This window comes from Pediculus humanus, genomic scaffold (assembly GCF_000006295.1).
Source record: "Pediculus humanus corporis 1103172108247 genomic scaffold, whole genome shotgun sequence".
Classification (NCBI taxonomy): Eukaryota; Metazoa; Arthropoda; class Insecta; order Psocodea; family Pediculidae; genus Pediculus; species Pediculus humanus.
The window spans coordinates 26,063-42,601 of NW_002987816.1; the positions used below are offsets into that span (position 1 = coordinate 26,063).

At 27.2% G+C, this 16,539-nt stretch overlaps 3 protein-coding genes across 3 annotated transcripts; all 3 read right to left on the bottom strand.

Moving 5' to 3' along the window:
- Positions 1-43: 43 nt before the first annotated feature.
- On the bottom strand, positions 44-3,495 carry Phum_PHUM462230 (Uveal autoantigen with coiled-coil domains and ankyrin repeats protein, putative; the record flags this gene model as incomplete). The annotated part of the gene is made up of 5 exons (XM_002430038.1): positions 44-1,673; positions 1,752-1,920; positions 2,012-2,165; positions 2,224-2,292; positions 2,872-3,495. 5 exons carry the CDS (start codon positions 3,493-3,495, stop codon positions 44-46), a joined length of 2,646 nt encoding a protein of 881 aa, XP_002430083.1.
- An 868-nt stretch (positions 3,496-4,363) lies between these two features.
- Positions 4,364-8,464, bottom strand: Phum_PHUM462240 (mitogen-activated protein kinase ERK-A, putative; the record flags this gene model as incomplete). Its single annotated transcript, XM_002430039.1, has 5 exons — positions 4,364-4,925; positions 5,016-5,188; positions 5,811-5,932; positions 6,049-6,210; positions 8,368-8,464. 5 exons carry the CDS (start codon positions 8,462-8,464, stop codon positions 4,364-4,366), a joined length of 1,116 nt encoding a protein of 371 aa, XP_002430084.1.
- Positions 8,465-8,997: 533 nt separating this feature from the next.
- Phum_PHUM462250 (uncharacterized protein) lies at positions 8,998-10,211 on the bottom strand (the record flags this gene model as incomplete). The annotated part of the gene is made up of 3 exons (XM_002430040.1): positions 8,998-9,182; positions 9,324-9,419; positions 10,196-10,211. 3 exons carry the CDS (start codon positions 10,209-10,211, stop codon positions 8,998-9,000), a joined length of 297 nt encoding a protein of 98 aa, XP_002430085.1.
- Positions 10,212-16,539: the final 6,328 nt, after the last annotated feature.

Below are 16,539 nucleotides of genomic sequence, written 5' to 3' on the forward strand. Positions count from 1 at the left end.
GTTAACAAAAAAAAAAAAAAAAAAAAAAAAAAACTAAATTAAATTAGGTTTGTCCGTAACCTTTTAAAACCATAACATTCAAACCTTTAAAATCTTCAAAATGGGCCCCGGAAATCAACCTGAAAACTTTACTTTTCGTGGCAATAGAATTTGGCCTTTTCCATGACGATGATGATGATAATTTTTGTTGTGAATTTTCCGATCCCTTCATATTCCAAGACGATTCGTTACAATTTTGCGTTCCTGATTTACCAAAATCTTGACTGTTGGTCCTCTCATTCGCACAATCCTGTGGGATTTCATTAGTTTCGACATTATTCGTTTTATCCTCTTTTTTTTTCTTTTTCTTTTTCTTTGATTTATCAGAGTCTTCTCCACCTTCATTTTCATTTACTACCACATCTTCCTCCTTTTCCTTTTTCTTTTTTTTCTTTTTGGGAGGATTTGTACAATCATCATCGATTTTTTCTCCTTTTTCTTCTCCTTCTTCTTCCCGTTTTCTTTTACTTTTCTTTTTTTTAATATCTTTTTCTTCTAAATTATCACATGTTGCATCCTTGTTCTCATCCTTTTCGACATCATCATTTGAAAAAGTAACTTTCGATGATTTTTCTTTTTTTCTCTTACAGGGTTCTTCGAGGGGGGATTCATTAACAATCACAGGTTTCCCTATTTTTTCCATTCCTTCATCAGTCATTCCTTTAACACCTTCAACTTTATTCTCTTCCTCGGTGGTAATGTATGCATTTTCCTTTTCCATCCTTTTTTTCTTCTTTTTCTTTTTAATCGTTTCCTCCTGGTTTTCGGAAACTGTTTCTTTTACAGGTTTTATATTATCATGGTCGCAATCCGATAAAACTCTTTTTCTATCTTTCTTTTTTTTCTTTTTGTAAACATTTTCATCATGAATGTTTGTGTTCGTTTCATCAGATTCGACTTTTTCATCACATTCAGTTTCAACTTTTAATTTTTTTTTTTCTTTTTTTAATTTCTTTTCCTTTTTTTTACTAGAAAAATTTGTTTCTAATGTTTTCAAATCTTCAATATCATTCAAATGAGTTTTATTTTTTGTTATGTTATTTTCAACACATGTTCCTAATGACGAATCATTTTCACAATTCAAATCACCATTATCACCACTATTATTATTATTATTATTTTGTAAAAGTTTTTTCTTTTTTAAATCATTAGTACAATTTTCTTTGCAATCTAAAATTTTTTTCTTATGTTTTTTAACTTTAACTCGATCAGAATCGCAAAAATTATTGGAATCAATATTCTGATGATTTGTCACATCTTTCGAATGTGATTCCATCTTTTGAATAAAATTTTCAACTTGTTCATCTTTTAAAATTTCTTTATTTGGTTTATAATCACTTTCTATAAAATTATTATCGTTATCATCATTCTCGCATTCTTTATTACTCTGTGACATTTTTGTTTTGCCCTTAATACTTTCCCATTTTTTTTTAAAGTAATCTGTCAGGGATCCTCCATGTATGGTTTTCACACCAAACATTTCATCATTATTAATTTCTTTCGGTTTTTCCATCATAACTTTATTTTCACTTTCGATATTTTTTTTCTCAGTTATTTTATTAACACCTAAAATACAAGCTAAATCATTTTCACTATAACGTGAAAGATCTTTTCCTCTTGTGAACTTTTTGTAACTAAAAATAAAGAAAAGTGTATTTTTAAATTATTGTAACTTATCGACACTTTATTACATTTGTTATAACAACACTCACTGAACTCTACTTTTCGATTGTTTAGATTTCTCTTCTAAACTTTTGACTTCAATTTTTACAGGGTCTTCTGCTGTGGCAGATTTGTTACCACCAGTTAAATTTGCCAACAAATCGTTAAATTCTTCTTGTTGCTCACACCATTCGTTATCGTTCAATTTATATCCCATTCCTAACGGTAATATTCAAAAAAAAAAAAAAAAAAAAAAAATGTTAATTTTCATAGTGATTTTAATATTCGTTATGTATTCCTTTTCCAATACCTTTAGTATCATTTTTATAAGACACTCTAAGGGGTTCTTGCATTCCTTGTTCATTTGCACCTAATCCTTTTCCAGCAGACCAACCCATTTTTTCCATTAACTTCTGGCCATATTGTAAATTTTCTGTATCTAATGTAAAAATCCATAATGTAAACTAACGTTAAACATTTATTTTTATTTTCCAAAATTACGATTAAAAACACAATAATAACCTGTACTCCAAATGGGTTTGGAAGTTCTTTTTGGTAAAAGCGACCATTTTGTTTTTCTTCTTCGTTCGGCTAACATAAATTTATTTATTTAAAAAAAAAAGGAAAAGATTTTTTTAAAATGTAACGTTCACGCAATACAACCACGTGTTGTATAAATAATACCGCCATATTGGACGCCATTTTAGACGCCATATTGGACGCCATTTTGTACGTCATTACGTACGTCATTGCAGACGCCATTTTAAAATATCATTGCAGCCAATACATTTTAAAAAAAGTTTCGAACGTAGTTGTAACGTTTTTTCTCGCGATAAATTTAAAAATTTTAAAATAAAATAAATAATTAATCAAAATTATTATCACAGTTTTAATAAATTATATTGTTTAAATAAGTGAGAATAATAATTAATAATAATAAAAGGTGAGTTTATTTTATTTATTTTATTTTATTTTTTTTTTTTTTGTAAAAACAAAATGAGGGAAATGGAAATGAGTTGCCAATGGAAAAATTTCATCACGGTTTCGATCGTTGGTAAACTTTTAAAAAATAAAAAGAAAATTCATAATCAAACGTGATCAAAAACTATTACTATCGTCGTCTGCTTTCAAATAATTTTTTTCATAAATGGTTTCCGTTTTATCGTTAACGTTTCCCATGGAATTTTCTAATTTTTTTTCAATTTCCAATAGATTTTTACAACGTTCCTTATAAAAGTGTAATTCATCCTCGCATTTTTTAATTTGCTCATCAATTTTAGACATTTCCGCATTTATTTTAGCTTGTTTTTGAATGACTTTATCTCTCATTTCCGCGCTTGCTTCCGTCAGAAAACTCTTACTGTTTTCCCTAACGAGATCTTTACCAACGGAAACGATCATGCTACTCTCATCTATGCTTTCCCATAGGAGAAAAGCTTCTTTGATTTCATTTTCCAACCTATCGATTTCCTCTTTCGTATTACTGACTTTTTGCAATTCCATCAATTCTTCCGTCAATTCTAAATTTTCCGTTTCAATGTCCTTACAATCGATCGTTCTCCCCGACAAAACTCTTATCTCGCATTCTAAATCGTTTAATTTTTTCTCTTGGTATTCTTCTATAGTACGTAAATTTAACATTTCTTTTTTAAATTTTTTTTTACTCTCTTCAAATTCTTCTTTAATATCAATTCTTTTCCTTATTGTATCCTCAATCATTTTGTTTATCTCCGACAATTCGTTCGTCCTTATTTTTAACTCGAATTTTCTTTCGCTGTTGTCGTCGGTTTCCATTTTTTTGTACTTTTTTTTAAATATAAAATTTATTAATAAATATATTTTTCTTTTTTTTTTTTTTGTAATGATTTTTTATAAATTTTTCTATTTTTTTTCTATTTTTTTTCTCTTTTTTTCTTTTTTTTTTTTTTTTTTTTTTTTTTTTTTTTTTTTGGTATATACTTTGAATTTTAACGAAACGACATTTAAATAATAATAATAATAATAAACAATAATAAACAATATTTACTTTTTTGTTTGACGCAAAAAAAAAAAAAATATATATACGATATATTAAAATTTTACCAAGCGGTGCCAACGTTTAAAAACAAAAACAAAAAAAAAAAATGTTTGCGAAAAAAATAAAAATTTTCAAAATGGCGTCGATCGTACGAATTCGACAACAATAATAATAATAATAATATTTATATCAAATCGAAAATGATGATGATGATGATGATGATAAATTCATATTATTCGTAAATATTTTTATTTTTATTATAATCCGCGATACAATCATCATCATCATCATTATTATTTAAATACTTCAAAAAAAGTGTCGTGGAAATAAAAGAAAAAAAACCGTTAAAATCTTTTTTTTTATTTTTTTTTCAGATTCGAAAACGTTTTATTAATGTCGACACACGTAAAGGAAAGGAAATAAAACAAAATGGCGATGCAGTTTTTTCTTAAAGGTAAGTTTTCTTTATTTAAATAATAATAATTAATTATATTACAAATTTTTAAAACGTATATCATTCAGTCTTTGAAAACGTAAAGAAGGAGGGATGGGGGAAGGGAGGGGAGGGAGGGAGGGGGCTTACACTTAGAATAAAAACATGAATTAATGAAATTGACGTAAATTTTTTTTTTTTTATTAACATTTTCAATCGGGTAATGGATGAATGTATTCATTTATTTGCGTTGCTTGAGGTGCCAAATAATTATCGGCATCCAAAATATCGTTACATTCATTATTATTATTATTATTATTATTATTAATTAATGGCGAGACTGGAAAAAGTGGAGGTCTAGGACATGATATTTTACCAGAATCTCTTGTCGTAATAACGTTCGACTCGTTATTATTATTATTATTAGTACCTGGAAAAAGTGGTTCGTCCCCTTCTCTTTCTTTCCACGATTTTTTCAAACGATCGTAGACATCGTTGAAAATGATACGATCTTTCGGTTCGGTTTTCCAACATTCTTTCATAATATCACAGATGAAAGGGGGGCAATTTTCCGGTGGTAGCAATATTATACCTTGCAATATCATTTTAACAACTTCTTCGTTGTTCAATCCGTAGTAGGGTTGCTTTCCCAAACTGTATATTTCCCACAAAACGACACCGTAGGACCATATATCCGATTCCAGTGTGAATCTACGGTACATGACGCTTTCGGGTGACATCCAACGTAGGGGTACCGGTTTCGAACCGCCGATTCTGTAAATCAATAAATCAATAAATCGATCGATCAATACGAACGGGAGTCGAATGATAATAATAATAATAGACGTGTGGTAGTTATTTCACCTGTAATAATCGCAAGTGTAAACATCTCTGCTCATTCCAAAATCCGCTATTTTAACCGTTAATTCGGATCCGACCAAACAATTTCTGCAGGCTAAATCGTTATGTACGAACCTTTGTGCCGCTAAATATTTCATCCCTCCGGCTATTTGTAATGCGATTTTTAATAAAGAATTCTGGAATATAAAATTAAATTAAATTTTCTATCTCCCTCTCTCTCTCTCTCTCTCTCTCTCTCTCTCTTTCTCTTTCTCTTTTTCTCTTTTTTACAATTTATATGCTAATATATATATTTATGATAATAATAATGCATGTTTTTTTTTTTTTATAAATTTTCTTTTCTGTCTGGTACTTTGTTATAACTAATAATAACCATAATAATAATAATAATAATAATAATAATAATAATAATAATAATAGTATTAAAATTTGAAAATGAAAAGACCGTTATTCATTAAAAAAAAAAAGGTAAAACTAGGAACACCCATTTAGGTTTTAAATCATAAATCATGTAACTAATACTTTATTGTTTGTGTTTGTCTGCCCACTTTATTCACGTTTGTCGTTATTATTATTATCATTATCATTATTTTTTTTAAAATTCGATTTCTCTTAAGGATTCCTATTTAATAAAAAAAAAGAGAAAAAAATACATTTACGACACACATTTTATTTATATTTAAATTAATTAAAATTGTTTAACGCGGAGACGGGGTGTGGGGAAGGGGGGGGAGAAATGATTAATTAGGTTCGAAACGGGTTGTTGTTGTTGTTGTATTCTTTTATTTAGGAATTTACCTTTGTCAATGATTTTAATCCAGGCACAGGTTTCCAAAATTGCCTGCTATTACTTCTTAATACTTCGGCTAAATCTCCGTGCGGCATAAATTCAAAAACCATCCACGGTCTGGAAGTAGATTCTATGGAAAAAATAAATAAATGAAATTTTTCTATTTCCACGTTTTTTACGTTTCGATTCGTAGAAGAATGTTGCGAGTGTAAACAATTCAGAGAATGTTTTCGGTTTAATATTTACCTTTGAGTACGATTCCTAAAAGTGACAAAATATTTTCGTGTCTGAATGCGCTCACTATTTCCACTTCTCTCATAAAATCATCTTCTGCTTGTCTCGATGCCGTTTCTTTAAGAACTTTTATTGCCACGACATCCGACGTTCCATTTTCTTTTTTTAATACGCCTTTTAAAAAAAAAAAAAAAAAAGAAATGATAACCGTAAAAATTTTTTTTGCCTCTAACGGGGGTGGGGGGGGCGGGGAAACCCGATGAAATCCGGAATGAATGGTTACAGGTACGTACGTACGATAACGTCAACCTCTTATCATATAAAAATAATTAAAATTTAAATAATTATTAATTTTATCATCTCTGAGAGATTATTTTATTTTTTAAATAATTTTATTAAAAACTTGTCTGTTCTGTCTCGAGCATTATGACGTAAGTAAAACGTGGTAAAATAATTCATTCGACGATAATTAATTATTATTATTATTATTAATAACATAATAAAAATAAATATTTTATTAATAAATTTTAAATATAAGATTAGATAAATATTTTATTACGTAATTTTTTAATAATAAAAAAAAAAAGTGTGTGTGAAATGTGTTGTCGTCTGACACTTTTCGAAACAATGATACGATTTCAATTAATTATTATTATTATTATTATTATTATTATTATTATTATTATTATTATTATTATTATTATTATTATTATTATTATTATTATTATTAATATTATTATTATTAATATTTTAAAAAGAAATTTCCTCGTTTTTTTCGAATTTTTCATTTTGCGTTATCGATCGATCGATTGATTTCTAAAAAAAAAAAAAAGAAAAAAAGATGGATGAATGCAAAAGAGAGAGAGAGAGAGAATGATGTGTGAAAGCAAGAGAGAGAGATATTGATGAATACAAGCTAGAGAGAGAGAGGGAATGTGGGTACTAGCAAGAGAGAGATTGGGAGAAAATGATGTGTGCAAGCAAGAGAGAGAGATTTATGGATACAAACAAGGGAGAGGGAATGATGGGTACAAGCAAGAGAGAGAAAGAGAGAAAGAAAGAGAGAAAGAAAGAGAGAGAGAGAGAAAGGTAAAGAAGGAAAATTTTCTAGAGCTTTATTCTTTGTTTTTTGTTTTTTTTAAAATTCAATTTAATTTCGTTTGCTAAAAAGAAAAAAATTAACGATTGATTAAAGATTACGGTAAATACGTATATTAAAATTAATCCAATGAAAATTTTCATTTCTTTTTCTTCTTTCTTTTTAATTTCTTAACTTTTTTTTTTTTTTTTTTCATTTTGTCTTACCTTCTTCTCCTACGTATCATTCCCCCTCTACCCATCGCCCCTCCCCTTTCCCCTTTTTTTCATTTCATATGCAATTTAAAAAAAGTATTATTATTATTAGTATTATTATTTAGGTCGTTCCCCTAATAATAAATTTTCGCTTAAGTTTTCCCATCACAAATTCCCCTTTTTTATTAATCTTTCGATACGAAGGGTTTTAACCTCCTACTTAATAAATGAATACAACTAATAATAATAATAATAATATTTTTGACCGAATGTTACGTCCCGAAAGACGACATTTTTTTTTTTTTTTTTTTTTTTTTTTTATAATTTTTTTCTTATTTAAACGTCTTCCATTATAACATTAAATCAAAAATAATAATAATAATAATAATAATTCGAATATCGTCTGCTTCGTAGAAAATACAAGTAAACATTTCTTAGTATCAATAACAACAACAACAACAACAACAATAAGTTTAACGACCCTTCCGAGATTAAATTAGAAATTTATTATTATTATTATTATTTAAAAAAAAAAAAAACGAATTTAAAAATGGGGGAAAAATAATAATAATAATAATAATAATAATAATAATAATTTGTCGTTTTTTTTTTTTTTTTTTTTTTTTTTTTTACTGTCGTCCCACAATAATTTTTTTAATTATTTTTTATTACGGAAAAAAAATTTTTTTCGAGAAAAATCGTTTAAAATATTTTTCGAAATCGAAAAAATAATAATAATAATAATAATAATAATAATAATAATAATAATAACGAAATTTTTTTTTTTTTTGTGATATTCGAAACGTCGAATTCGCCATCTTAAATCTTTTTTTTTTTCGAATTTTAAAATCGTGGCCAACAATAACAAGGATGTTAAATATCAAATTTGATGGACCCCATTTGGTCCCCCCTTTTTAAACTACTCGTTCGTTTTTAACGTTAAGTAATTAAAATTATATCCAATCGTTTTTAGTTTCACAAAAGAAATAATAATAATAATAATAATAATAATAAAAATGAGGGGAAAGAGATATTTACCCTTGAATACTTTTCCAAAACATCCTTCTCCAATTTCCTGTACGAATATTAATGTGTCCCTTGATAAAACAGGTACGGGTAATACGTCATCACCCATGTATTGTGGATTAGGTACGTAATTTCCCAAAAGTCCTTTGCTTAAACAAATCGGCGGTGGCGGCGTCGTCGTCGACGTCCTCGTCGTCGTCGTCGTCTAAAAAAAAAAATTATTTTGTGGGTGGGTGGGTTTATAAACGATTATTATTCCTTCACAATAAACACGAATAATGATAATAATGATGAAAAAATAAATTATATATCGTCACATTACAATAAGAATAATTTTTTTTTTTTTTAAAGAACAATTCATGGAAAATTAGGCTTGAAAAAAAAAAAATTCCAGACCACCATCATCATCAAATCAACTTTTCGAATCGTTAAAATCCCTACAAAAAAAAAAAAAAAAAAAAATTCCCGAATCCTGTTAAACCATCCAGAAAACCATTTTATCTCTATGGGGATTCGCATAAAATAACATGGCGGGTATCCGAGACGATGACGACGATGACGTCAAAAAGACGTGTCACTAATTAACACGCGTATTTATTTATTTATTTATTTATTTTTTCAAATATTGGCAATACTGTTTTATTACCGATTCGTTTGTTGTTTGTCGTTTCCGGAAAATAATGGTATATAAAAAAAAATAATTCTTACGTCATTTTCCGTTTTCCTTTGTCCTTTGACTTTTACTGGACATTTGGAAAAATATTTTCTTTTCCACCAGTAAATCCCACCGATGAGTCCGGCGAATAACATGATAAAACTTAACAAACCTATAATAAATCCATCATCGTATTGGTTATCGTAAGTGTCATTTTCAACGGTCGTCACGTTATTCGTACCACCCTGGAAAAATTAAAAAAAAAAATTTCCTTTTTTCCTTTGTAGGAAAGGGAAGAGAGGTGAAAATTTACTTACTTGTTCTAATGTTGTATTCGATCGATTACCATTCGGTGAAATATTACCACCGCTTATGTTTATATTTAGTATCGGTCTAGGCGTGAGGGGAACTGAAAATAACAAAAAAATTTCACTAAATGATAATGATACTACCGTTAGTAGGTATTTATTTGTTTTTAAATATTGAATCACGTAAAAAAAAAATTTTTTTTTTTTTCAACACGAGAGGATTAAAAGTTGAGATGTGGGGGGCGGGACGGGGAAATGTTTTTCATTCCTCCAAAAAAAAAGTGGGGGAAACCTGTCGTTAAAATGTGGGGATAAAGTTAAAGTTGAATTTTATCTGTCGATAAATCCGATTATTTTTTCTTTTTTTTTTTTTTTTTTTTTTTCTGGACCGTATATCAGTGAACCTTTTCAAAAGCAGAGTTCAAAGGTCAACAGTTACGGATTAATGGAAAAATTGTAAACGTTTTTTATGTCTTTTACAAAAAAATTATTGATTTGGTTGTTGTTGTTGTCGTTGTCGCCGTTGCTGCTAATTTCAAAAATACATTCGGTAATAATAATGATAATGTTACCGCGAGCAATAATTAATTTTTTTTTTTAATTTTTTTATTGCTTTTCATTTTGTTTTTTTTTTCAATGGTTTTCAAAGGAAAATTTTTTTTTTTTTTTTTTTTTGTTTTCAACCGTACAGTTCGTAATTGAATATAAAAAAACCTTTTAATGTTTTTTTCCTTTGTTTTTCGTTTTGTTTTTTTCGCTAAGCTGTAATTTTTTTTTTTTTTTTTTGCTAAACTCTCAGCACCGAGTAAGATAAATAAATAAATAAAAGGAAAAAAAAAAAAAAATTTTCCATTTTTCCCTTTTCCCATTCGCTGACTCTTCATGGCGGCCATTTTTTTTTTAAATGTGCGTGTGTGTGCAAACGGAATTATAAATTAGCATCAAAGAAATTTTATTTATTTATTTATTTTTTTCGTAGGATTATTATTATTATTAAAAAATTATTAAAACCCCCCGTTATCATTATCATTATCATTATCATTATTATTATTATTATTATCATTATTATTATTATTAGTATCATTATTACCATTATTATTAAGTTTACATTTCCGTAATAAGATCAAAAGAAAAGTCAATATGCGTAAATTTAACGCAATTTAACGAATGCATGCATGCATGCCAAAAAAAAAAAAAAATTATTTACGCGTTTTAAATTATTAATTTAATTTCGCAATTAATAATTAATTAAAATAATAATAATAATAATAATAATAATAATAATAATAATAATTAATAATAATAATAATAATTTGAAATCGTACCTGATGAGAGTAAAAAAAAAAAAAAAATATTTATTTCCCTTAAACGGGAAAAATCGTAGTAAAAATTAAAGGCTAAAAAATAATAATAATAATAATTAAAAAATGACGTCATAAAAACGGGGGAAAATTGTCGTAATGAGGGGGAAAAAATAATTTTCGGTCAGCGTGGGAGTCATAATCGGGAGTCATTGTACGTTGAAAAAAAAAAATTTAAAATAAGAAATGGTAAATGGGAAACCCTGGGACGGTTCGGATTTTTCTCGAAAATTTTTTTTTTAAATAACCTACCACACAATATGTGAATTTTTAAACATTTTTTCTTCCCTAAGGAAATATCCCTAAGGAATCGGTTGGGAAAATATTGGAAAATTATGGAAAATACTTAAAAATTGCCATGATTAAATAACTGATTTACACGACCATAAAACGTGGGAAAAATCGTGGAAAATCATAACGAAAAACTAAATTAATTTCTTTTTGAATAAATAAGCGAAATGAATGATTGATTGATTGATTGATTGATTAATTACCTGTTTTCCGCGTTAGACACAGTTTATTATCCGACGTTGGCGGCGATAAATCGCTCGGACAAACGCATTTATGCGTTAAATTAGGTCCGGGAACGCAAGCAGCATCTTCTCCGCAGAGACCAAATTTACATCTTCCAGGTAGCCATTCTAAAAATAAATAAATAATAATAATAATAAATCGATATATATATATATAAAACGACTCCGATGATTAATATAATAAACCTCCCTTACGACATAAAAAAAAATTTTCCCTGTCGGATTTTATTAATAATAATAATAATAACGAAATTATGTTTAACTCGATGGATGAATTTAAAATGAAAGACGTCGGGGCGGGGGGCGGGGGGGAGAAAAGATTTTTTAATATGAGGGTAATTTTATTGTCTGATAGATAATTTTTCCTTTTTTCCATCTAACCTTAATTAGTTGTACCTTCCCCCCACGTCCTTTAAGGGCGGAATCGTTGCAATAATAATAATAATAAAAACGGGTTTCTTTGAGGTAACAAACAAACAACAAACAAACAACAAACAAACAACAACAATAGTAAAATTTTCTTTTTTTTTTTACCCATTAGAAAAATTATTATTATTATTAATCGTAGATAGTTTTAACAATAGGTAGTAAAGCGATTTTGTTTCGAAACTTTCATTCATAAAAACATAATAATAATAATAATAATAATAATAATAATAATAATAATAATAATAATAATAATAATTCGTTAAAATATTAATAATAATATTATAAATATATACGATGCGTATTCAATAGAGATTGAGGGGCCAGTGTAGAGAGAGAGAGAGAGAGAGAGAGAGAGAGAGATAGAAATTAATAAATAAACTTTTAATTACAACGTAATAATAATAATAATAACTTTCTCTTTCACCATAACCTTTCGAAAACCTTTTTTTTAAATACTTCCTTTTTCTTAATCCTTAGCGAATATATGAGATTTTTAATCAAAAAATTTTTTTGTTTTTTTTTTTGGGGGGGAGGGTAAATTTAAAAAAAATTTTTTTAATAACCTACCGGAAGCTACCGTTAAAAAAATCATTATTATTATTATTATTTTTTTATAAACATTTAAAAAAAACATTAAGTTATAATAATAATAATAATAATTTTTACATTTTAATTTAAATTGAATCGGTGGTAGGTAACACACACACGTACTATAACAGGCTAGAATTTTTTTTCTTATCGATAATAGGAAGCTACTAAAAAGTAATATTGTTTCGACCATAAAAAAAGGATAATAAAATACCTGAACCAGAATAAAAATAAAAAAAAAACTCGTTTTCTTCCCCCTCCCCATACCTCCCCACCCCCTCCCCTCCCCCGCATCTCTCACTACTACTGATGACAACAAAAATTCATTTACGGGTAATCTTAGACTTCATAAATTTCCCATTTATGATCCCCATGTTTAATCATTTCCCCTTGCAAATTGCAAGTCTCACTAATAATAATAATAATAATGATATTACATATTTACGAAACGTGTTTTTAAGAAAAGAAAAAAGGTTCGAAAAGGGTGTGATAATTATGTCATTGAATTCCTTTGTCTCGGGGGGGGGGGGGAGGGTCATCAGTCATTACACTCAAAGGTATATCATTTACGTGGGTGAGCATAGATCAAGGTTTTACCACACGGGGGGGGGGAGGAGGAGGGATTTAAAGAGGATAAAAGAATTATTAAGTATTAGGATTTGAATAATAATTTTTTTTTTCTTTTTTCTTATTCTTATTCATTTTAATCTTATGAATTCCCTCCCTCCTTTCCCCTCTCTCCCTCCTCTTCCCCTTTACATAATCTTCTTTTCAAAACTATTGAAATTTCTATCCTTTTTTTTTTCTCTTTTATTTTTTAACAAAATGGCGATTTTTAAAACCGGTTTTCTTTTTAACAAAATAATTGAAAAGATTTTAAAAGTTAATCGTTAAAAGATATGTTAAGAAAAGAAAATCACAAACCGAATAAATTTTAAATCGTAAATCAAATACGAAAACCTGAAAACGATAAAAAAATTTTTTTTTAAAATGAGATTAAATAATAATAATAATAATAATAATTTTTTTAAGGGAAAATTTGAAGTTAATAATTAATTAGAAAAAAAAGGGGAAAAGGGGGGAAAGTGCGCGTAACAATACGTAACCCGTAAACAATTTTTTTTTTTCATTATTAATTTCCCAGATATAAAACCAAAATGTAAATAATAATAAAACTTTTCCCCCCTCCCTCTCTCTCTCTCTCTGTCTCTCTCTCTTTCGCATTATGATTATATAAAATTTTGTTTAGTTTCTCTCTCTCACTCTCTCTCTTTCTCTCTATTTACCTGACTAAATAAAAAAATAAATAATTAAATTAAAACTTATATTAGAAAGGTTATGTTAGAGTTTGTTTCCCCGCCCCCTACCACCCCACCCCCGTGTAAATTCACATAATGAAAGCGAAAACTGTTCGTTATTAAATTTTTTAATAAATTAATATTATTATTATAATTCGTACGACGACGACACACACACACACACAAAACTTAATAATAATAATAATAATTTAAATTTAGAATTTTATTTTTTTTGTCATTCGATATTCATTAACAACAACAAAAAATTAATAATAAAATAGAGAGAAAAGATGTAGAAGGAGGAGGAGAAGGAGGAGGAGGGAGAAAAGGAACCACAAATTTTTATATGTTTATTTAAGAAAAGGGAGAGAGAGAGAGAGAAAGAGAGAGAGAGTATGTTGTATGTTATGTTTCCAATAACAAAAACAATTTTTTAAAAAAAATTAACAAATGGTTCCAGCTTTTGTTTTTCCTTTACGTCAATGATTTTTAAAATAGAAAAAAAATTTTTATTTTACGACTAAAAAGAAAGAATTAAATTAAAATAATTAACCGCCATTTTGTTTTGTAAATAATATAAATTTTCATTAACACGACCGATAAAAAAAAAAAAAAAAAAAAAATAGAAGATATAATAATAATAATAATAATTAAACGTGGTTGTTACCATACGCACACGCACACGCAGAAAACGACATAATGAAAAAATAATAATAATAATAATAATAATAATAATATAATAATAATAATATTAATAATAATTTAATTTCCTAACGATTTAATAATAATAATAATAATAATAATAAAATAAAATAATTTTCGAGTGTTTTTTTTTAATATTTATTGTTTAAAAAAAAACCAGGAAAATAATTATTATTATTATATTTTAATAAAGAAAATTTTAATAATAATAATAATAATAATAATAATAATAATAATAATAATAATAATTGTAGAAGTAGTAAAAAATCGCGAATGATACAAAAAAATTATTATTATTATTAACGATACGTTTAACCTCTCGAAAAATTTAATAACAATGAAATTTTTTCCATTTTTATATAATTCATTAAAAAATTTAAGTAAAAATTCGTCTGCTACGGGAGGAGGGGGGCGGGGCGGGGGGAGGAGAGGGGAAAATTTCAAAAAATTTAAATTTCACTTCGTCAAAAAATTAATTAAGTAAGTAAGTAAGCAAGTACGGAAGTTGACATTTTAAGTGTTTGTCGTTTATTCACGTACTCCCCGTTACCTCGCCCCCCGTTCCCGCCCTACACCCACCACCACCACCACCACCACCCCCGACCTTTTCTCTCTTATAAGTGCATAAATATAAATTGAATTTATTATAAAAAAATAAATTACGAGATTTTAAAATTAATTCCATATGATTTTAAAAATTATATTTTATTAATTTAAATAACGTTGCGATGGATTAAAAATAAAATAAAATAAATAAATAAATAAAATTTTCGTTCGTCGTGTGCATATTCTAACATCAACCCCCCCCCCATTTTGTTTATTACGTCATCAATTTTTTACTTTTATTTACTTTTATTACGTGTGATTATATTATTATTATTATTATTATTATTATTATTATTGTTAATCTTTTTTTAATCGCGACGTGTTTTTTTTTTTAAAAAATGTATCCTTATAACGAATTCATAGCGGAAAAAAATTTTCTATTATTATTATCGGAGAAATTTTTTTTTTTTCGATTTTAATTCGAGACGTATATTTATATCGATATTTTCGATTTATCGAATTTGTATTAACTTCCTGTTAAACGAATACTCTTTTACAATTATCGAAATTATTTTTCGTTTTTGACTCTGTTCTACACACACATCCTCAATATAAATATGAGCTTTCGAGTTCATTGCCGTTATTTATGTGGGTTTGATTGTTATCATTCCGTGATTATAAAATCAACCTTTTCCGTTTAATAATCGCGACGGATTTTATCAAAAGATATTATTATTATTATTATTATCATTATTATTATTATTTGTTAAGGGGAGGGGGGGAGGAGCCTTTTTTATTAAAAATTTTCAGTTTTTAAAAACTAAAAAATTTACGTTAAATAAACGTGTAAAAAAATAATTTTTTATTTTCCTTATTTTGATTCGTTCGAAAAAAAGGGGGGGGGGTAGGGGAAGGGATTTTATTTGAAGTAATTGAGTAAATTTATTTTAATAAATTATTATTAATAATATGGCCCTGGCCCTTTTTTATTATTATTATTATTATTATTAACGCCTCCGGGTTATTAATTAATTATTAATAATTTTTTTTTTTTCCTCTTTCCTTTAACGCAAATAAAATTTTTTAAAATTTATTTTCGTAAATAATTTTTCGATGGTGGTTTTTTCGATAAGCGAATAACCGATGATAGTTAGTGAGATATAATCGATCGATTTATCGTTCGATGCATCGAATATCGTTTTGTTTTTTTTTTTTTAACCGCCAAAAATGTACTGCGTAATTTTTTAAAAAAATATCGTTAGGATTCGCATACGGAAAATAGTGTAGTTGACGTATCTTTCCGCCCCCTTCCTCCCCTCTCCGCATTATTATTATTATTATCACCGTTGCTCGTTTTATGATATTAAACTTTAAACACGTGATCAAACGCATAGAGGCCCTCCCCAATAAAAAAAAAAAAAAAAAAAATTTAAATTTTAAAATAGGTATTTAGAAAATCAAATGATTGAAATTTTAAATTTGAAAAATAACGTAAAACTTTTTCCCCCTCCCCTCCCCTCGACTCCCCCCGCGGACTACGACTTTTTACTATGAATAATGATAACGAACAAACTCACGCACACACGCACGTACGCACTCACACACGCACAAAACAATTTTGTATGTTTAACCGTGAAAAATAAATTAAAATTTATATTTTTAATAACTACGACGACGATGATAATAATGATGATGATAATAATGATGATGATAATAATGATGATGATGATAATAATAATAATATAATTTATATTTAATTAGAAA